The 24238-nt window shown below is 36.7% G+C and overlaps 1 protein-coding gene across 1 annotated transcript; it reads left to right on the forward strand.

Annotated features, from left to right (window-relative positions):
* Window positions 1-7488: 7488 nt before the first annotated feature.
* LOC129277400 (glutamate--cysteine ligase regulatory subunit-like) lies at window positions 7489-23081 on the forward strand. Its single transcript, XM_064110598.1, has 5 exons — window positions 7489-7719; window positions 14006-14213; window positions 16593-16801; window positions 18829-18943; window positions 19999-23081. Exons 1-5 carry the CDS (start codon window positions 7582-7584, stop codon window positions 20166-20168), a joined length of 840 nt encoding a protein of 279 aa, XP_063966668.1. The 5' UTR covers window positions 7489-7581; the 3' UTR covers window positions 20169-23081.
* The last annotated feature ends 1157 nt before the right edge of the window (window positions 23082-24238 follow it).

Raw genomic sequence — 24238 nt, forward strand, 5'->3', positions numbered from 1 at the left:
GGTTTAAAGGGTCAAATAATACATAAGGACAGGTTAAAAGGAGTTTCAGTCGTCCAGTATGTCCAAAAATCCAAGACGGTTTCCAAAAATGGAGTCTGAAGTGGCTGCTATTCCTTACAAAGGGACATAGTTAATTTTACATCCGCGTGAGAGATATCATTTTAGTGTCTAAACCATGGTTTGAAGAGTCAAATAATACATAAGGACAGGTTGAATGGACAGTCAGTGGTCCTGCATGTCCAAAAATCCAAGATGGCTTCCAAAAATGGAGTCTAAATTGACTGCTGTTACTGAAAATGGACAGACTTCATTAAAAATCAACCTGAGAGATATGATTGTTGATATAAAATTGAAGATGGCTATAAAAATGGAGTCTAAATTGAAATAGTCTATCTATTATCTGCCTGGGAGATGATATTTTGGGGTCTAAAGCATGATTTAAAGGGTCTAATAATGCATTATGACAGGTTAAGAGGACATTCATTGGTCCAGTATGTCATAGAAGTAATACTTGGAATTATATATAAATAATTAGAAATGTTATTTTATATAATAGTAATTATTTACAAATAGAATGTAAATTATATATAAATAATATTTATTATTTAATGAATAATGATTATATAACAAATAATTGTTCTATATAATATTGGTACAATCGGCGCCTCATATATAACGTGGGTTCTAACTCAGCTCGCGACTCACGTTAGCTTGCTCTATGCTACCGATGCACGTCGTGTCCGACCGCGGCCGGGTCCGGCCGCCTTGGGGCCATTGCATGCAGGCATGTCCGCATATGGGAATGATACGATGTAATATCGATGTGGCAGATATGGCAAGTTCCGACTCGGAGTCCTCGTATAAGACACAGTAGAAGTCCGGATCTATTCTAAGTTAGTTGAGCCACATGGCTGATTTGCTTGTTTGTTATGTTAAACAGTAGTCGAGTACATTTTATTTTAAAGGGGAATCCAGCCTTAGCCATAAAATGTTGTGTAGGGAAGGAGAAAAATAAATTAAACAGAATGGTGAAAGTTTGAAAGAAATCGGATACGCAAAAAGAAAGTTATAGCTGCTTTAAAATTGAGATCACTAATACTATGTAGATTTCAAATTGGCAACTGGGTAAGTAAATTATGACAAGGGGCAAGGACAACTTTTCCATAGGCCGTGTACTTTATTATCAGGGATTTGTGGTTTTCCCTTAAGTACCCATTCCCCTGGGGGAGTAATCTAAATATATAACCCAGGAAGTATATTGTTTTATGTCCTCATGAAAGAAAAATATAATTTGAAATAAAACTTTTGGGAAAAATGACATTTTAGCCATAATATTTATTGGAGTACATGGAAGAGTAGTCCTTGCCTTACATCACTATGACATCCCATATGCGGCCAATTTGAAGTCTCCATGGGTATAGTGATTACCAATATTTACAACTTAAAAAAAAATCATAACTTTCTTGTTGTATGTCCAATATTGTTCAAACTTTCACCTATCAACTTGTCTGATTTTTCTTTTCCTTATAAAAACAAGTTTTTATTTGGGTTGGATTCCCCTTTAAGGCACTTTATTGCCGGCTTAAAACGAAACTCGAATTTCAATTTCATTTTATTTTCCCTGCATGTCTGTCCCATTGAAGACACCGTTAAAAAAAATCGCACCGAAATAAAAAAAAATCGCCAAAAATTCAAAACGCGAGTGATTACGAACCCGCACGCGACGCGAGTGATTATAAACTGCCGTCCATTTTGCCTAAAAATCCCAGATGGCTTCCAAAACGGCGTCTTAATAACTCCCATCATTTGAAAATAGTGTTAATTCATACAATATCACCCTGTGAGGAATAATTGCGGTATCAACGCTTAAATGCATTGGGGAAAAGTGATATGGCTTATGGTTTCAGGAGCAGGTAACAGCAGGCATTTTTTAAACAATTTTACCCCCTTGGATTTTTGCACATAATGAAAAGCTGAACATCCTTGTTACTTGTCCTATATTTGCCAATTCACTTATCACAGGTGGATATGAAGTATGACCGTTTTTAAGTGATGGGAGTTACACGCCATAGTTGGAAGCCCTCTTGGATTTTAATGCAAAATTGACAATTGCATATCATTGTGAGGGGTCCCAAAGTATTATTTGACTCCTGAAACTATAGACACCCTTTGTAAGTTATAGCAGCCACTTTAGACTCCATTTTTGGCAGCCATATCTTTAATTTTTGGACATACTGGACCACTGAGTGTCCTGTTATCTTCTCGTAATGTATTATTTGACCCTTTAACCATGGTTTAGACACCACACTATCATCTCCCAGGCAGATATTAAATGAACTGTTATGTTAATTTGTTTGTAACAACTGCCATTTTAGACTCCATCTTTACAAGCCCTCTTCGATTTTTGGACATACTGGACCGTAGACTGGCGGTCCTGTTTTTCTTGTCTATAGTGTATTATTTGATCCTCTAAACAATAGTTTCGACACCACAATCATATCTCTCGTGTGGATTCTTAATGAAATATGTTAATTTTTCAGTAGCAGCAGTCAATTTAGACTCCATTTTTGGAAGCCATCTTGGATTTTGGGACATACTGGACCACTGGCGGTCCTTGTAACTTGTCGAAATGTACTACTTGACCCTTAACACCACTGAATAGAAACAAAATTAAAGATACTAACATAAGCAATATAGATGAATTGTGGATTTTTAGGCTTTGGCGGCCATTTTAGACGCCATCTTGGATTTTTAGGTATACTGGTCTGCCTATGTTCACTCTAACTTTTATCAATAGCTCTTTTTACACCTTTAAACCATGAAATATGCCCCAAAATTCGATGTCTAGGTTGGAGAGCGTTATGGCCATTTTCTGTAATGGCGGCCATTTTGGACGCCATCTTGGATTACGGAAAACCTATAGGTCCCACGAGCCTAATTTCATCAGGAGGGCTAAAGATATTCGTTCGACCCAACCCATTCGAATTTTTGTCAATTTGATATTGCTGATTGACAAAAATGTATGAATGTGATTCAAAATCTAACACTGATTCTAGAAATGGTAACTACTGAACTTACTTCGCCCAAATTGGGAAGATAAATAAGTGACTTGGAACTATTTTTTGACTGGCGGAATAATTAGGGCTATTTTACTGTTTCAGTTGATGAATTCGATCGATTCATAGTTATCTTCATAAATGGCGATTTATTTTTAAAATGAGCTGGCTACGGTACCCTTTCCTGGTCAGATTTGGAATGTCAGATATATATCCTATCCATTGGTAGTAAACATTCCACCCTCTAATTTCACATTTATTTTTTATGAATTTTTCAAAAGTGCCATTTTAACACACAAGTCTATGGGGAATGTTTTACGCGCGTGACACCTTTAAGTAATATGGGAAATATCTAGTAGTGGATGGAATACCTGGCCAAACTCTTCAGTATCAAACAATTTCTCACTGATATCCAGTGGCGTAACTACGGTGGGGGGGCATGGGGGGGCACGTGCCCCCCCAATCGGCTGACCAAAAAAAAAAAAAAAAAACGGGGAAAAGGAGAAAAAGAGGGAGAAAGGAAGAGAAACGAAGTGGGAAAGAAGGCATTATTGTTCATTATAATGTTATATTATATCATAATTATGTTATGTTATATTACATAAGAAACATTTTTTTTCATAACTTTATGAAACATAATTTGCTCAGGGCCTATGTCCTCATTGTTCCTGGTGCTCGCATTGTCTGTTTACCGAGATATATAATCCTGTTATACTAAAACCTCCCGTTTTCAAGTCAATATACACCAAACTGCCAAATATATTTCCTCGCACTTCGAGTTATTGTTTTATGTACAATAGTATGCTTCTTTTTCATGACTACTTGAAGTGATTGCCCCATTTTAAGGACTTGATATAAAACATTTCCTGTCCGTGCTTACGTTCGCAGTAGTGGATTGGTGAAATATGTTTGCTCTCCATGGATCAGTAAAATCAGTCCTTAAATGTCCCTCTTTCTAATCTGAATATCAAAAATTTTCAGCTCGCGCTTCGCGCTCGCATCATTTGGTTAGTGAACTACGTATGGTCTTCGTGAATTTCTACAAACAAGCCTTAAAATGCCCCTCTTCAGGTCTGAATTACCTAAATTTTCAGCTCGCGCTTCGCGCTCGCAAGATTTGATTAGTGAGATGGGTATGTTAATCATGATTACAAGTGCTTTATGTGCATGTTTAGATGTAATTCTAACAAAATCAGCAAGCGCTTATTGGCACTCGCATTAGATGACTATGGTGAGATGTGTATACTCTTAATGCATTCCTAAAATATAGTCCTTAAAATCTTCCTGTTGTGGGGTCAATATTTACAAAAATTTCAGCTCGCGCTTCGCGCTCGCATTATTTGACCAGTGAGAGACATATCCGTTTAATGGTACTGTCCTTAAAATGTCTCTATTAGGTATACCTGGCAGCTGGGCGCGCTTCGCGCGCTCACTTAGTGACTCAAAACTTTTGCTGGTGCCCCCCCAATGCCGTGACCCACGGTACGCCACTGCTGATATCAATATGTTTAGTCATCAAGTGGTGCAAAAAAATGGATTTAATGGCTAGCAGGGCTACATCAGGTAAAGTTAGTAAGTAGGTCTGTGTAGCCTAGGAATGTATGTAGATTGGTCAATGTATAGAGTCAAGGCCTCTTTATGTTCTGATTTATCATTGTTTTGTGTTAGTGTACATCACCTACTTAGCATTAGAATTAAGACCTTTAGAACTTGCTCATGTTGAAATTGTTCTTAGGAAGGGGGTAGGTATAGAGAGGAGATAGAACTTTGAGAACTTTAATGAAGAGAACTAGAGTGGTACCTTCAAGAAGGTATATAGAAAAGGGCACAGAGTATAGTGCTCAACTAAGGACGGAGGGGGGGGGGGGGGGGTGGCTGTGTGCTGCAATCTTAGTATAGCCCCCCCCCCTTTATTAAGCCATGCCATCTATAAAATTATCTTTCTCTCTCCCTCTCTCTCCCTCTCTCTCTCTCTCTATCTATTTATGTATCTCTTCCTTCTTACATCTGAGAAGCAACAGCCCTAGCAAGATTTTGAATAGGTCAAATGCAAATATACTTAAGTAGTATCTCATTCTTTTATTGTTTCCTCATCCAATCTCATGTATATTTGGTAATTATGTTTGGGGCAATTCTGTTATCCTGATATCTACACATAATTTACATACACCTTTATATTACAATTAATAGGGACCTATATTGTCATTGCATTCACTGTTGGGCTATATGCAGGTAGGATTTGTATACATCCATATACAGTGAAAATAACATGTATGGGTAACACATTAAAATGGGTGATTGCATAGAAAATAGGCATTTTCAATGCATTTCTTTGTACTAGTGTGAGTGTACAGATATAAAAGAATAGCAAAGTAGCTATTCAAAAAAATAAAATAAAATATCAGATATATATCCTATCCATTGGTAGTAAACATTCCACCCTCTAATTTCACATTTATTTTTTATGAATTTTTCAAAAGTGCCATTTTAACACACAAGTCTATGGGGAATGTTTTACGCGCGTGACACCCTCAAGGAGGATATATGAGGACTTTTAGTATGTTATTCTAGACACATTCCTGGACCTATCCTGAAAAATTCAGCTTGTTACCTGAAATTTCCTTTCTTAAGCCTATTTTGGCCTACTGCTCTTGGACTATACAGCTAGTGTCTCGAAAATATGGGTGGCGCTCAGACCGTTTGCCATAGCAAGAGTGATGAACATGGACACTTTCAAATGAACAGCGAGACGTAAATAGTGAACTAATTGTAATAAAATTTACATCAAATTAATGGAATTTGATAAAATTTTAACACTAATTATCAATAAGGTGTGAGATTATTAATAGTTCAATATAGGCCTATACGTTCATGAAAACCACTGTTCTCTGTGTTGAAGCTGTATGTGTGGACTTTCGGACACTCAAATGCACGCGACTAACCATTATGTAAAATTTGTGTATTTTCCAGAAGACTGCCATTTTTCATATTCTATATATATAGGATTTGATATATTTCATAATTTTATGTTGAATTTACTATTGTTATCTTTTTTTCTTTTCTTTTTATAGTTTCTTTCTTTCTTCCTTTCTTTCTTTCTTTCTTTAATCTTTCTTTCTTTCTTTAATCTTTCTTTCTTCCTTAATTTCTTCTTTCTTCCTTTAATTTTCCTCCTTCTTTTCTTCCTTCCATTTTTTTATTTTTTTCCCTCTCTTAATTTTTAGGGGGAGAGGGACGTACGTCTCCTCCTCCTGAAATTTAGAGGACGGACGGCCCCTATACTGTCCCCCCCCCCCCCGCTTCGCCGCCTATATTCCTTTGGCTCATTCCACTGAGTGCAATCATGGGACGCTATGCAATATTATTGACGTACATTGACGTACACGTCTTCTTCCATGGTTATTGCATGGGGACCAATAATGGGGGTACCCCCCGGGGGGGCCACTTCCATTGACGAGTGGATACCATGCGCGACCATGCGGTCTCAAAAAGCACCCTAAACACGTATTTTCCATATTCTGAAAATGCACCCCTTAACAAGTATTGGCGTCTGAAACCCTACCCTTAACAAGTATTGGAAACAAAACGATACTCTTGGCAAGTACCGGGGGCAAGTATTCCCTTAAATGTACCCCTAAACAAGTACAGCGATATTGTATTGTTATGTCACGGGTCCGTCGGTCGTCGGTTTTACCTTTGGTTTAGTATGGCCCCAGCTTTCACACCTCGCGCAAATTGGACTCTAAACACGTAGTGTTGGGGCAAAAAGGACATCCTTTATGAAACATTTTAATTTTGTTTTATCATCCCCGCAAATTTGACCCTAAACACGTAGCTTTCCTAGCGAAATAGATACCCTTTTTTCATTATTTTTGTGTTTTTGACACCCTTATCACGTTACGTACGTAACGTGCCCTATCTTGAAAAAGCTCCTTTTTACGTGTTTTTTTGGTCGCGCATGGTATCCACTCGTCAATGTAAGTGGCCCCCCCCCCCGGGGGGGTACCCATTGTTTCACTTTCCATGTACTCGAAATTAAAACCAATTTGGATATTTAATTGGTATATTCAATTGGAAAATATGTCACGGGATATAATTCAAATATATATTATATGCGTACTATTAATAAATTTTGAGTGAATCATATATATGCCCTCATATACCTGAGTTGAAATAATTTCCTTATGTTAATTGACATGTTATCACTTTTTTTTTGTTCTGTGTATATACATTGTGCATTTTATCTATATGTGTGTAAACCAGTAAAAAAAAAGGAATTTCCTTTTATATGGACAAGTTATTCCCCAACCGTGGGATCGAAGAAACCGTGACTGGACTGAATAAAAGAATGACTTTGCATTTTTTTTGTCAACAACGAAATGAATTGGATAGAAAATAGACAGCTTATCATGTTATCGATCGGTACCTACACACGCGCACAAGTCCAGAGCTAGAGTGTACCGCTGATCACTAAAGCGTCTACTATCTTGTAGGAAGTACCCTATCTTGAAACCAACCCATTTTGATGCGATCGACGATTCAAGAAGTCAACAAAATGTCAGGTCAAACCATAACTAATGCTTCTACCATCAATCTTAGCAGTGGTAATATTTTAAACTGGAATAGTCTGAAGAGAAAAGTGCCAAAGTCTTCAACAGAAGAGGTAAGAATATCAAATAATCGATGCAGCTGACGATGCTCCTGAGCTCTGCTGCTCCTGAGCAACCATCTACGGTATATCATCAGGTTGGGCAAGGGCTGCACCCCGGTGGTTTCTATGATCATCTTCGATTGTGCTTCGCAAGTTGGGCCTGTGTCTGCAGCTGTGCCTGTTGCAGTGCGCGTGTTGCCTGTACTCACTGTATATCTGTAGAGTGTAGTGTTAGTGTTGGCAACAAATGCGCTTTAAGTTTAAGGACGTTCCACAGTTAAAATGATGTCCTTGTCATTTCCACCAAATTTTGCAGAGTTACTTTGGTATCTTGACTTAGTAAGTTAGTCCACTCACACTTATTTTTAGCCAGGCGGCTTCTAGAGAGTAAAAATCATTTACTACTAGTACTAACTAGTAACGCGATAACGTAAGGTTACTCTCATACGATTCTTTACGAAGCCAGGCAGTCCTCCCCATTCATCTGCGTGTAGGCCTACTGCAAAAAACCCTGAAACTTTCGCCCCCGAGATTTCTACTTTCCTTCTAAAAGATCTAGGCCTAGCTCTAATAATAAAGTCTAAATCATGTAAATGGGATAAAACTTCATTTCCGACATTTCTACGCTCTCGTCGTTATTTTTAAAACAAGAATTCATCAAAAAATGAAAAAATATTGTGAAAAGACGGAAGAGACTTGCCCGATGTTTACGCCGCCATCTTGTTTCTTATTGTACTTCCCCAACGTTACGCGACACCAAAAAAAATAAAAATGTAATTTGAGTATAATAATCGGTAAAAAAGAGCAAATTTTGCTTACCTCGGCCTGGAAAGTGACTTCGCTTGTCTCTTCTACGGAAATACAAGGAAGCCCGTTGGTGGCGCTAATAAATTTCACAACCTTGATTCAGCTCCTCGGTAATTTTATAACTGTCTAACTCTAAATTCTTTGAATGCGCAATTCTCATGATTAATTTACTAATTATTGGCACCAATAAATGAAATACCTTCAAAAACATAATTCAAGATTATTATTGGCGATGATAACACTTTTTTGCAATTAATTTAAAACGATGACTAATAAAGAAAAATTGAAAAAAATATACGTGCCTGGAACGAAACCAGCAGTACAGGCTTTGACGAACGTCAATAATACGGTATACCAAAGTCTATACAATGAAAAGATTGGACACTTCACGGACTTTGCGTAATGCCTTGCGTCGATTTGCGTGTAAAATAGTGTAGGTGCCTAGTCTTTCCCTTGTCGTGTCTTTGATATGAATATAAATCGCGCGCCCTCTTTAGGCGAAAATTGATATCCACGCTGACACATTTTTATCTCCGTGAAATCTTCACTAAAGATCAAGAAAATATACATATTTTTAAAAGATACTTCAAGGAGAAGTCACGGAATGATCTAAATGATTCGGTAAGTGTCATAGCAGAATGTGAAATACCGGATTATGCGTGATGTTTTATGTGGGCGAAAGCCCAGTAGTTTATCGATGTGTCGTGTGTGTTGCGTGCATATGAATGATATTTCTTCGCACGCGAGATGATATGAACCCATGGGTGGACTTAGTCCAGATGGCAGCCATCTGTTACTGTTATGTTAGCATGGTTAGCTGTTTCGAGGTCGAGGAGTTTTTTTATTACATTTTTGTTTCTTTTTAATTTCTGTGAGTGGAGCCTAGTGGTACCTCGAGCGAAGTTCGTACAGGCTCCACTTCACTACCGCAGGGCGCGACACTAGCGCCGGTCCGACGGTCCCCAACTGCTGTCGCTGTCGGGCCAGTAAATTTTCAGAAATAGCAAGATTTACTGGTCCGACATGACCAGTAAAAAATATCATTGGCGGGCCAGTAATTTTTCAAAAAATAGCAAGACTTATGGGTCCGACATGTACAGTAATAATAACCATTGTTGGGCCCACTCACACGTATTGCGAGGTTAGTATTAGTATACTAACCTCGCACCATGAACCGCCTTTGGCAGTGGATTTCTAACTAGTGGGTCGCGCTGGGATCCCACTTCTGGTGTCCACAACACACGACTTCTATGGCTTGATTTTTCTGTGCGCGGCGGCATGTAATGAACCCTTGGGTGTAACTTTTTCAGAAATGGTCAAATTTACTGTTCCAACATAAACATAAAAAATATTCCATGACTCAAATTGCAAACCATTTTCCTCCCGTGATTTTCTGTCATTCACACACAGATACACACAGAATGAATCACATGCAATTTTTACAGTGTACATGTAGCCAGCCAGCCACATAACCCACATGGTAAATTTTCTACTGGCTGCTGCACGAACGAAGCTTGACTAACCTCTGGAAGAAATCTCTCACAGAACTGTCAAAATTCACATTTCACACTCATGAAAAGCTCTAATGTGCATATTTCCTGAAAATTGGGGTAACTCTGTCATTTGTAAGCAGTAAAAGGAGAAATTTTTGCTTCTGTTTTAGTTCAAACAGATCGGGTTTCGAGTGAAATCGTCTGAATACGTGATAGCCCCACATATGCATTTGTGTGTGTGTTGATACACTTGTTTTCTTTCGTAGCTATATTTTAATTGAGCCAAAAAGAAACTGTTAATTTTATTTATGATGATAGTTTTAGCTTTCTTCCTCTGTTCTCTTTCTTTCTTTCTTTGTTGTCAATCTTTCTTTGTTTCTTCCCTCTCTTTCATATTTTGATACTGTCTTTCTTTTTTAATTTTCCTTTTTTTCTTTGTCTTTCATTCTTTCATTCTTTCTATCCTTTTAAAAATATTTTTCTCTCTTTCTTTCTTTAATTCTTGAGTCCATCTATCCTAAATTTATCTCTTCTTTCTTTCTTTCTTTCTTTCTTTCTTTCCTTCCTTCTTTTTACCTTTCTTTCCTTCATTCTTTGTTACTTTCTTTGTTTAATTCTTTCTTCCTTCCATCCATCCTTTCTTTACCCTTGTTTTTTATTTCTTCCTTCTTTCAGCCCTTTCTCTCTTTCTTTCATTCATTCCTTCCTTTCTTTCTGTCTTTTGTTTTTTCTTTATTTTTCCCTTCATTCCATCTATCCTTTTACCTTTTCTTTCTTTTCTTTTTTTACTGCTTGCTTCCTTTCTTTCCTTTCTTCTTTCGTTCCTTCTTTCCTTCATTCCTTCCTTTCTTTGTCGTTCAGTCTTTCTTTCTTTCATCTATTCTTTTACCATTACTTTCTTGTTTTATATTGCTTGCTTGCTTCCTTTTTTATTTCTTTCTATCATTTTACCTTTTCTTTATTTCTTCCTTAATTCCTTTCTTCCTTCTTTCAATCCTTCCTACCTTCCTTTCATTTTTCCATCTCTCCTTTTACCCTTTCTTTTTTTTATTGCTTCTTTCCTTCATTACATGTACTTTCTTTCTTTCTTTATTGCTTGCTTCATTTCCTTCCTTCTTTCTTTTCTTCATTCCTTTATTTCTTTTGTTCTTTCTTTCTTATTTTTGTTCTTTCTTTCCTTCCTTCCTTTCCTTCTTTCTTTCTTTCTTTTTTTCCCTTCCCAGAGACTCCAACCCCAAATGCCTTCTGATCTGGAGATTCTCCCGCCTGGATCCCCTAGCAAACTGGAGACTCTAATTTGATGTGCGCTTTGCTTTGCGCACATCCCGAGCGCGAAATCCCTTGCGGCCGGGGTCCTGCATGGGGCCCACTAAAAAGGTCCAGGAAGCTCTAGGGTTCTAGATGCTCTCTTATGCTATCTCAGACTAATTTTTTAATATGATGGCACCCGTCGCATAATGAGCTAAAAATTTTGAAGGGGCCAGATGTGGCATATCGCGTAAAATTGATAAACAGTTGTGAGCGAGCGAAAATTTTGATGTTTTATTTCAGAAATCCAATTTTGTTAAAGATTTCGACATACATATGTATTAAAAAATGATAATATCACATTTCACCCTACTGTCCTTTTCTCCCTTTTTTTTTCATGGTCGTGACTCCCCCCACCCATCTGTACGACTTAGGAGGGTACCAAGTAATTAACAATTGAATGAATCAAATCATACATTTTGGCTTGATAAAACTTAATAAAACTTTTCATATTTATCATTATTCATGCATGCATATAAAATTGATAAGCATCTACAAAATCATACGTTTTTGTGATACCTTTATCTGTATCAACCAGTGAAGACATACTACCTCACGGCCTTAAAATTGACATTTCCATCCATCTTGTCTCAATACTTGATGATCTCTGGAGTAAGATTGCTCCAAACGCCATAGCGGGGTGCGCCAATGGGCGAGATCGCGTGCAGCATTGACGCTCTACTTAAGTCTTAACTTGAATATCGGCTTGGATATGAAAATTTAATTCCCTTTTTTAAAAAGGTGTTTGGGCGGGAGAAAGATCATTTAAAGCGGGAGAAAATACATCTTGTGCAGGAGACACAGGGCCTTGTCGGGAGATATAAAATCTCAAGCGGGAGATTGGGAGATTTTGGGAAAAAGGGCTTTCGGCGGGGGATCTCCCGCCGAAAGCGGGACTGTTGGAGTCTCTGCCTTCCTTCACATCTAGCCTTTCTTTACCTTTTCTTCTTCCTTCCTTCCTTTCTTTCTTTTTGTCTTTCATTCATTCATGCCCTCAAAGGTGGGATAAAAAAGTTATTTATTGTAAAAATAATAGAAACAAAATATAACGAGAAAGAAAAATAGTTTAATTTCTTACTCTACACCCTTATTTCACTCCGTGTCCATCCTCTGGTTATCCTCAAATTGGTGATTTTGGGCTAGTATCTAATTCCTCACACGCAAATATTCATGGCCGATTTCAAAACATCGCATTCGAGGGTCGCAGGTCAAACAGCATGAATATTTATATTATATTGGATGGCTCAGAAAATACCAGAATTATTCCAAGAGTTTAGGAAAATATTCTACGAATCAGTGGAATATTTTCCCAAGCTCTTGGAATATTTCTGGTATTTTCTGAGCCATCCAATATAATAATCTTCTGCATATCCCATTGACAAGCAAACCAACCAGCCTATACAAATTTTATGCACATCCGCGAGAGTGGCTAGTGCGCTATGGCCGTGCCTAGCAGAGGACGGGCAAAATTCAAATTTTCGCCATGCCAAATTCTACTTTCCCTGTAGAATTACTCGCCCTAATTTATACCATGTAGATAGGCTAGAACTTCATTTCCAACATTTATACATTATCTATTTCATTTTGAAAAAAATATTCATTAAAAAAACCCCAAGAAATATATCATGAGAAAGGGAGTAACTTGCTGATGTTCATGTCGCCATCTTGTTCTCTTTGTTAGCAGCTTAGCTACGAGATGCATATAGAGGACGGCATGATTTCGCTGCCCTCTATATGCGTCCCGTAGCTACGCTACTAACATTGAGAACAAGATGGCAACGTAAAAAAATTCCCCCCCCCCCCGGCAGCTTTAGGGTTAATGTGCTCTTTGGCTTAAAAATTGGGGATAAGCACTTACCTACATGTATTTCTCCTTGCCTTCTCCGTGTTCCAGCTAGTCTAATGTAAGGTTACAAATAATGACAAGTGCAAAAGAAACACGCACTTGATTCTTTATCGTGGAAAAGTGATAATTTTTTGTATGCATTCCTACATTTTATCAACAATATAGACAACAAAATGATCTAAAAAAGTTTGTAAATCATTACACTAAGCCATCATGATTCGATAATAAATTATATTTATTAGTGCTTTCAATGTTATTCCATGCACTAAAAGAGAAAAAGTATATATACATTGATGAGGAATAGACTGCATGGTCCCTTACCGTTGCTCACTTCTTTTCACACATGAGGTGAGTGGTCAGAAAATGAGGATCATCCCACTTTAATGTTACAGGGGCAGTCTCAGTTTGTAAAGATTTCTCTACCCAAGAAATCTAGGAAAGTTTATTCATCTGTCAAGTGCTGACACCAATCGAATGTGCTTGTCAATGTAAACTTACCTATCAGTTTTCATACCAATCGATCATCATGATATGATTATTATTAGATCTATTGGAAAACAGGAAGTTATAAAAAGTATACGATGAACTGGAGAAATTGAGGTCTCAGAATCTTTTCTCAATCCCTGTAATTGCAATCTGAATGCTGAAATTTGAGACTTGCAATTACGTTGGTTAAACTCAAAAAGTGTCTTTGCTCCCAAAATATTGACAATTTGTAATTTAAGGCCTGCAGTAAAGTTGAGATTTAAAGTACAATTGCCCCCCATTAAAAAAAAGATATAAGGCCTGCTGCAAGTGTATCCCTCATAATGATGTCAGTATTTTTTCCCCTCTGCTCCTACAGATCAAATTCTGTTTAAGACAGACACTGAAATGCTGTTTAGATCAAACCTGCGACCAGTCTTGCTCACTTCAACAAGACGTAATCACACTGACTCATCCACAGAACACTTCGTCTCAAAGGAATGTTACAAGAGAGGAAATCAAAGTTACAGTCAAACTTTTGATAACAAAGACTGATGTGGAGGAGATTACAGAAGCACTAGAAAGAGGTTGGTGTCTGATTTTCAATTTCTATTTATTTTGTTGTTTTATAGACAAATGTTATCAATTATATGACTGACATAATCAAATTTGTCTAGGCACAGACCTTGAAAGTGTTCTCCAGCTAGAAATGAACAGATTATAAAGTAAAATCAGACCGACAAAACACTGGAAATGTCATCAAAATCTGACAAAGAATATCACAAAATTAGGACGTCTTAAAGTTTTGCATTATTTGAATGGAACAGTTCATTTCGTTTCATTTCGTTTATTTCCATTTTCAACAATTACAGTTTGTTTTGTACATTTTGACATGCAAATAACAAAACATATTTCAAGTATCCCTGTACAAAAATTATATTCAAGATTATTACATATCAGGTTGGAAATGGAGGAGGCTGCTAAAAGGCGGAGCTTGTAGAGTGCAGCCTCCTAATAAATATTCTTGTAGTTACATAACATATACAAATCAAATAACAACTTGAGCATTAACCAGTTAAATTAAAAAGAATAGGGGGAAATTAAAATAGAAAAGGAAGTAAGAAACAGAGAGATTAACATATCAGGTTGGAAATTGAGGAGGCTGCATGTCCTCATATTCATGAGGACATGCAGTTCTATGCATGTCCTCATGAATATGTAATGAAGCAAGCTGAAGTCATATCCCGACTCGTTCCTTTGTACATGTATTTATTGTACATGAAATTATATCTGTTAAGATTTTGTGTTCCAAGTATGAAAAAATTGATATACTACTGATTCAATATTTTTTAGGGCTCAAAATGACGAAAGGTGAAATTGTACTTGTCGTTGGTTTGAAGGAACATTTGTTCTTGTCAAAAAAACAAAAACAGCCCGAGAATTTAGTATATACAGGAAACAAACTGGAACTAATTCTAATCTTTCGTGACGATACTTTTGGCAAAAACAAGCAGTCAGTAGGCCGTTGTAAAACTTTCTTTTTCCAACATAACAATTTTTAAATAATATTCAGATGATAAATGGTCGTTAATCAGCACAAAAATTAAGTTACACCTGCTTTCGAGAGGAAATCTATTTCTCTGACAAAACAAACTTGAAAAAGAAAATATGCTGACATTGCAATGCATCTAACAACACGTTGCAGGTTGACGCAAAAGGCGCACAACTCTATGCAACCAGTGATGTTACGTAATAATAAGTTACGTAACAATCACATTACCACAATATGTAAGATAATTATTGCTGCTACTTCAAGCTAAATGACAGTAGTAGCAGTAAACTTTGATTTCATTAAAACGTCAGTAAAACCAAGGTTAATTGTCACTATGTTATGAGCAATCTAGATCCCGGTACAGTTACATAAACTGACCTTTGTGAAATCATGAAATCTAAGCTGAAAAACGATCACACTGAAGATTGCCAACACAGATAAACACGCATGGGACAGTGTGTTACTATTGTTTGGAAAAGACCTGACAATTTGGTAAAATTCCATGCTTATTTTGCTTATGTCTCAGCAAATACATTTCTTCCATCATCCTTTGGCACATATATTTATTTATTCATACTAACATACACTTGGGTGGTCATTTTATTAGATTCTGTACGAACTCATCTTGAAATCTTTACCACAACTGGCACTTATTTCTTATACTCATATGAATTTATTATGGTCTCATGTTAAAAGTTAACAAAGAGGAAAGTGAGGACAGGACATCAGGGGCCCTTCTTACAAAGAGTCACGATTGATCCGATTAACCTCAAGTTAATGGAAATCCATCGATGTCATAATTTTTTTACAGGAAATTTGCACAATATCCTTTGAAAACAAAGAGAAGCATACTGAATTGTCAAAAAAAAACTGTGAATGTATGAATATACATTATATCTAGAAAATATTTTGAACAAACATGTATTTTAGATGTTGACGTTACTGGCTTTTCATAGTTGTCGTTGATTGGATCTATCGTAACTCTTTGTAAGAGAGGTCCCTGCTTACCGATTGCATGTTCATGACAGCATGCACACATATAATTGTATTCACAAAATCTTGCTAAAACTTTACAATTACAAAAACCTTGTTATTTGTTATCAGATTCTAATGAAATTTTAAGCGTTTTGCTAGGTGAATTGTACTTTATTTATTATTTTTATAGATATAATTATTTCCAGCCCATTCAAAGATACTATATAAACGTTTGCAAAGTGTGGAAACCTACTCATATTTTTCAGAGATTCAAGATCATACTACACTGACCATGGGTGAAAGAATATTGTAGCCATTGGCTTTGCACCTTTTTTAAAAGAATGGTAAATTACTCCAATAAATGTAAGTGTAAACATTCCTTTGCTTGACACATTCATTTAAGATTGAATAAAATCTTCAATCAATTTGATCTGCACAGTGCTGAAGGAGCTTGAAATCGATAAGATAGATGTCCTCCTGCTCGCCCTCTCAAAGACACCCAATGTGATAGAAGATAGTTTGACCTTTGAGCATCTGAAACCCTTGTGGAGTGAGCTGGAAGACGAGGTCCGCAAAGGCAGGATAGTTAATCTTGGTATATGTGATGCCGATAAGACTATGCTTGAGGAGTTGTACGAATGGGCAACGGTAAGTTGAAAGGTATTCCATGATATTTACTCCTGTTACCTGCATGTAACATTAACGTGAATCAAAATGCTCTGGCTCTGCCTTTGCTCCTAGAGTGATTGCATTAGAAAGTGTTCCACTCTCTGTTTTGCTTGTAATAAGATGTGATGCCAATAATGCACATTTATGAATGTGTTGTGGCAATGCAGTGCATTTGAGGGTATTTGCAATATGCGAAAGCATGAGGCGCTTTGCGCCGAGTGAGTGATTTGCATGTTATTGCAAATATGTGAGATGCGTGCATTGTCATAACATCACCAATTTTTAAATGTGCGTTATTTGTTTTATAAAACGGGCCGGCAGTATAAATTTGTAGTGGATAGGTTGTTTGAATACCTCAAAATTTTCTAGGAATTGCTCAGACATAGAGGTCACACCTGTTGCTGCTTACTATTATGACATCACAGGCATATTTGGTATTTGAGCTTAAGTAAGCATCAGTACTATTAAATAGCCTTTTCTTTGAAAGAACATGTATATCAGATGGAATCTCAGTTTGTACGCTCTTTGGGTAAAATGATTCACCCAAAATGCACAATACTAAATAATGCATTGTGCTGCACAAAAAAAAAGGACAGCTGGGAGGTTGCATAGAATTAAAGCATGAACATGTGACTTGTATATGCATTCACTATTGGCCTCATCCTTGAACCCATTTTATGAAATGGTTTTAGAATAGTATGTATGAAAATTGTTTTGTTGTGCTTTTAGAACCATAATCCTATTAAAATATTAAAATTCTATGGCACCAAGCCCGTGTTCAGTGTGCAGAGGTTTAATTATGAATGAATTAGTCTTTTCCACGTGCGTAAGGGAAGTCAATCATAGAGGGCCCCTTCTTACAAAGAGTTACGATTGATCCAACTCTATGGAAATCCATCAGTGTCATAATTTTTTGGCCTATGATGGTCACCGATCGATGACTGGCCCTCTTTCGACCAAAGACGTTCATGTTTTAGCCCTGTTTGCTAATAGAGAAAGTCTCTACATTACCTTGAATACAATGCGCAATTTATTTCCGGTTTTCAATACATTATTTCACGCTGTAAATATTGTGCAATTGTCGTCTGATCCCATTGGCCCGAATTCACAAAGGTGGTTTTGAAAACCCACTGTTGAGTCCATGGTTTATGCAGATTTCCGGTATAAATTACGCTTGATTTAGCGCGTATATTAAAAAATGTCCAATGCTGATGCACGCTTTTGTCACAGTGCGCCAAATTGACGCCTGTTGCCGTGGTTATCCACGCAATTTTATTCATGACTCCACTCTTCAAACAGTGGACTCATTAATAAAATAGCGTATCTAACCATGGTAACAGGCGTCAATTTGGCGCACTGTGACAAAAGCGCGCATCAGCATAGGACATTTTTTATACACGCGCTAAATTAAGCGTAATTTATACCGGATATCTGCATAAACCATGGATTCAACCGTGGGTTTTCAAAACCAAAACGCCCAAATGGAAATCAACTTCTGACTGAAGGTAAACGCGAATCTCGACATCAATATTGTCTTAAAAAGATACATTTTTAACATCTTTCCGAACATATCTCCGTCAAATTTTTACTCCGTTTTTGCTATAGATATTCTGATCTGCACGATGATGTCAATGCATTTTGTGAGCGGTTGTTAGCGATGTACGTAAAAAATATGTTTATGCACGCCTGTTTTCTTGTTTCTGCAATAATTTTCATAGCGCTAACGTTTGCTGCTGTGTGTACTGCTTTTGAAAGTGAACAAACAACATCGCAATGTGTACATGTAGGAGCAGCGCACAATTGATTTCTGCTGTCCATCAGTGATAGCGTGTTTAACGATCGGCTTGATGGGCGTCGGCTGCCAGCGCTGTGTTTATAAAAGGATTAGCGGCCCAAAGGAGGGGATTCGTTGAATGTCCAGTTGAAGTAGGTCCATGGTTGTATCAAGATACATGGTAGATTTCCTAGTAATGATGAATGAATTTGTCCTTTTTCTATGTGTGTAGGTGAAGCCTATCATTGACCAGCTGAACCAGGATACATGCTGTGTGATTCCTCAAGATCTCAAAGAATATGCCAAGGCTAACAAAATCCAGTTATTGACTCACAACGACAAGAGTGGTGAGTATTTGTTTCTTTGCTCTTTGTTGATGTAATGAAGGCATAGGCTAACATTGATTTGACTTTTTAAAAATCTGAGCAGCAAGGTCCCACTTGTCACCTGTATCTGGGATATGTTATTAAATTGAAACCCAAGAAAGATAACGCCCAAAATCATTATAAAGTGCTTCAAAAAAGTGAAATATAAAGTGACCGGAACACCCATCATGATTTCATCCTATACACTAATGTGTGTTATAATTTTTCTCCCCAGGAGATATACTACATGATGATTTTTCAGTCACAGATATCTTGATTGTCTGCACAAATTTGATTTTCCCCCTGTTTTTGTTCATCCATATGAACAATATTAAATACAAAGTTAAATATTTTATATTTTTTATAAGGCCTTTTTAATGTTAGCCTATTCCTTTTAAGGGGAAATTCACCCTGACAAAAAGTTTATTGTAAAAATAGCATAAAAATAATTAAGCCTAAAAATAATACAAAATATTGGCAAAGGTTTGAGGAAAATCCATCAAAGAATAAACAAGTTATTAGAATTTTAATTATTTGGTTTGTGACGTCATATGCGAGCAGCTTTCCTACATATCGTGTAATGGTATAAAATCAATGAAATGTCATTTTCTCAGAAAATTAAAAATGTTTTTTATTGTACCTTCAGTATATCAATACACAAATCATTTCACATGCGCTCTTTAAAGGAAATAAAAAAGTGAAATTTATGCATCTTGCCGCCTTGAAATTCACGAGTTGAACAGAAAAATTAACATTCTGTGGCCCTCCCCATAGGTAGCTAAGGATTTTTTTCCTTTTATTTTAGTGTGTTAGTGAATTTCAGGTACAAGCATTATCACTAGAGTCAGAGATGGAGTCAAGGCCCAATTTTGTGGGCCTTGACTCCTGGCAGAGTCACATGCATAAGGTCCAGGAGAGAAAGTCTTCCCCAGCTGCGTCATGACTCAGGATTCCCAGCTTTAACTTCATTCCTCGGTATAAGTGATGATTTGGTTTTGTTTTTCTTAATTCAATTTTTCATACCCTCTCCACTCTAGACCTGCTTCCACCGGAGGAATTCCAGGGGGTCCTTGCAGAGTTCTTTCCAGGGGCAGACTCGGAGCGCTGGTACCCGGCATGGACCTTGCGCTTCACTGTCCTCATCCGTTGCAGGGGGGTCATCACCACCAAAGGCTACATCCTCAAGGCGCTCAAGGATCGCGACTGACAACCTTGATGTCGTTCAAGGCGCATTCAGGGTCTGTAACACAAAACTAGGTGATCGTGGGACTTTTACAATTGAATGAATTAGTAGTTGAATAATGAAAAATGTGAGCCAGTATTTGAAGCAATCATTCTGTTTCAACTTCCAGTTCTTGGAATGGCTGTTTCAATTTACTTCTTAGATTTTGCAAAGAATTAATTTTATAACTTAAAAACTATGCAAAGATACAAGTTGTTCTTAGGAAGACCAATCTCAATACCTGAATTCTTTAATATACGCAGGGATTGGGATTTTAAGTACGCGCTAGTGAAAATCTGAGATAATTCTTATTGAGAGCGATACCAACAACATCTGACCATTCATTGACCTAGTCATATGAATTTTTTCTCCAGGAAAGAACATGTTTTTCAAATCTCTGTTTTTAGTCTACCCGATGCCTTTCAATAATCTGTTTTAACATTGGTTTCATGGTTCATAAGTAAATATGAATCTATCCAAATAGAATTATTTATCTTACCTTGAACACATAAAAAAATGATAACTTTCCCTAATAAAATCTAGATGTAAGAATGTGTATATGAAGTATACATTGATTTGCTTCTTTTTTTTCCAATTCAAAGTAATTTCAGATACAATTTGATAATTCGTATTACTGTAATATAGTTGTTTTGTTGATATTGAACGCTTTGACGCCAGGCACTCCATAGTAATGTCATTCATAAGATCATGTAGCACTTCATGAAGTTAATTGATGAAGATGGAGTTTGATTCAATTTTAAATTCAAGATACTATATGCCATAGATCTTATTGTTATTATTATAAGCTATGTAGATAAGATTTATTGATATTACAGGAGTAGCTTTTATGCACATGACACTCCATAGTGATGTCATTCATGAAATCATTTGGAACTTTATGAACAGCTTTGTGAAATACATGCTGAGGTGATCGATTTTCCTAATTATGCCATAATCAAGCATTTTAAATTATGTTGATGTAAGCATTTAGTTCATGTAACACTTGATATACTTCAGGTAAATATCATCATTGATTGTATTCAAAGTGATTTTAGAGGCTTCAAATTACATGAATGATATAAGGATGTAGTGTGATTTCTTAAAATCAAAAGCCCATATGCTTGTTTCGATATGAATAAGCCAGTTCGTAGTTCCTTTCTGCGCATGATCAAAAGATTCTACGCATGATCAGAGGAAGGTCATTTGTACTAAAGTGACATGGTGGTTTAAAATCTAACGAGATAAGCACCAACTTTGATGTCTTGATTATTCATATATTCTTTTGAATTGTTGTTTTCATTTACATCCACAAAAAACAACAATGCGTACACGAACGACTGGTATTTCACAGTTTGCCAAGTACATTATGCAACATGCTATGATATGCATTCAAAGTAGGAATGCGACAAATACCTTCATAAAGTGTTCATTGGTGTGCTATTCTAGTCACCTGGTCTATTCAGTTTATTCATCCTGCTTAGTGCTATGTAAGGCAAGCTTACGTAATATCTTGCTTTGAAATCTGCCTAACATAATGAAAGTTTTAAAAGGTCATTTGACCAAAATTGTCCATGAAGTAACTACGAACTTGTCTATTGACAAAGGTCAGCAAGACTTTCCATATTGTACAGATATGGAATGACAAATACAAGGTGCAAGACAATTCTATTAGTCCATGAATGCAGGCATAATAGAGACATGTTGGTTCCATTGACTTTCAAATACATATACACAAGGGATAGAATATACAATATATCGAATAAGTCAATATAAGGTCGCACCAATAAATGCACACTATATGCTTCAAGTCTCGGAGTAATCAAAAGTGGAACAGAGCCATGGCATAATGATTCCATTGCATTGTGATGTCATAACGATTTCATTATTACATCTTGAGTCATGAGGCTTTTATTTTTTAATTATCCTAGTTTGAATTGTTTGTCACTTCTATTTGGAGACAAGCTTTTAGGGGGAAACAAATGAAGTCGGTCAATGGGGAATGTATATTGATGTGTAAATACAGTCGTGCAGCTGACATTAGTGTTATGTGCCTGGTAGAATTTCTTTTTTATTTTTACTGATTAATAAATCAAACAAGATGAAAAGAAAGGAAGATTGTTGAAGTTTATGTGTACCCTTGGATAATAATATTTGACAAATGTAAACAAAGCATTCAAATTTCAAGGAAGATTTTGTCGAATGGATGTAAAATTATATAAAGTGCAATTTTCGTAGATCTAATGGGGTGCATACCCTGGCCTCATAGGCCCGTATTCTGAAGTCGGGTTTAACTTAAACTCAGGTTTAAAGTTGTGGTTTAAGTATGGACAGCCGATTGTTACATAAATCACTAACGGTAGAGATATCATATTTCAGCTCATTTGGCTCTCAAATCATTCATAATTGTCTAGGAAGTATTATATAGATTATTGTCTTCACCATCGATGTATCAGGAAAGAGCACAGTAAACATAAGAAACGTACAACTTAATAAAAAATTTGCTACTTTTGGCTTCCCATACTTAAACCACAACTTTAAACCTGAGTCTAAGTTAAACCTGACTTCAGAATACGGGCCATACTGTCATTGTAAAAAAAAAAGGTATTCATTAGATGGCAATTTCTGGTCACATTTGCATTTTCATATAACACTGTATGCCTGTAATAACACTCCTTTATGGTGATTAAGTGGACGAAGGAATTATTCTGCAGGTTTGTCTTCTGAAATTGGGGACTTTTCCTCTGATTCTGATACGTGTAGTAATTATTGTACAGTACATCGGTGTATAGGTTTTTGTACAAATTCTTTTCCAAATTTAGTGTGGCAGATCAAGATATATACCATGTGTCAACGTACATGCAAAGCATCAATTATATTAAATTGTATGTTTACAGAATAGATATGACTGAAAAGATGATATTGTCTGTTATGTTTGTATGACATTTTCACATGAAAAGAAAGAGAGAGACAAATGGAAGAGATAGGGGAAGAGGAAGAGAGAAAGTGAGAGGGGAAGAGAGGAGAGAGAAAGGGAGGAAGGGAAAGAGATGGAGGCGAGAGGGGCCTGGGTGGAAGGAGAAATAGAGTAGATCACATGGGAGAGGAGAGCATACAATGTTGGATAGGAAAGAGGATGGATATATTTGATAAATTTGAGTGGTCAGACATCGTATATTCAGGGAAGGACCAAATAAAATACTTGGGGTGGGGTTCATGAAGCTGTTTATAATTAAAACATACAACTGGTCACCTGTTCTTGTTTTGAGCTAGATTAGATTTTTAATCATTTCTACACAAATCACCTAAAGCTGAAATCAGGGTCCTGTTCATGAAGACAATAACTTGAACAATATCTAAAATAAATTTACTATCAGCCAATCATAATGAAGGATTTCAGTAGCTTTAAACTGTTCTTGAAAAATTTGTTGGTATAATAAGTTTTATGAAACAGGGCCCTGGGGATGGTTTCGTGGAAGTTTTCATGGTTGTTGGCACTGACAAATTGACTTTCTCCGACTGTTGCCATAGTAACAGTCAGAGGCCAGTGCCTCTCAGCCAATCAAAACCAAGGATTTCACTGACTGCTTTGTAAATTATGATTCTTGTTGATCACAAGTCCGTGTTTGATTAGGGTATGTCCCAATTAAGCAGTGAAAACTTCTTCTTCTTTTTTTTGGGGGGGGGGGGCAGCGATGGGGTATCTCATATGCATAAGATCAGGACAACAGTCAAGCATGAAGTTGTTCTTGTATCACGAACAGCATTATGGTCCACCTGACTAATCTTATATGAATGCAATTGATGCAAAGCTTATTCTGAAGTATGGGAATCCAATGAATTCATGTCCTAGAAGAATGTATTATTATGTCTGAGCATGGACCATTGTGGTAGGGACCATTGCCCAAGGATATCACCTTGTAAGAGACAATCCACATGTACACCAGGGGCCCGTCTTACAAAGAGTTGCGATTGATCCGATCAATCACAACAATGGACAGCCAGCAACGTCAACATCTAAAATGCAAGTTGGTTCAAAATATGTTCTAGCTATGATG

This window comes from Lytechinus pictus, chromosome 15 (genome assembly GCF_037042905.1).
Source record: "Lytechinus pictus isolate F3 Inbred chromosome 15, Lp3.0, whole genome shotgun sequence".
NCBI classification, from domain to species: Eukaryota; Metazoa; Echinodermata; class Echinoidea; order Temnopleuroida; family Toxopneustidae; genus Lytechinus; species Lytechinus pictus.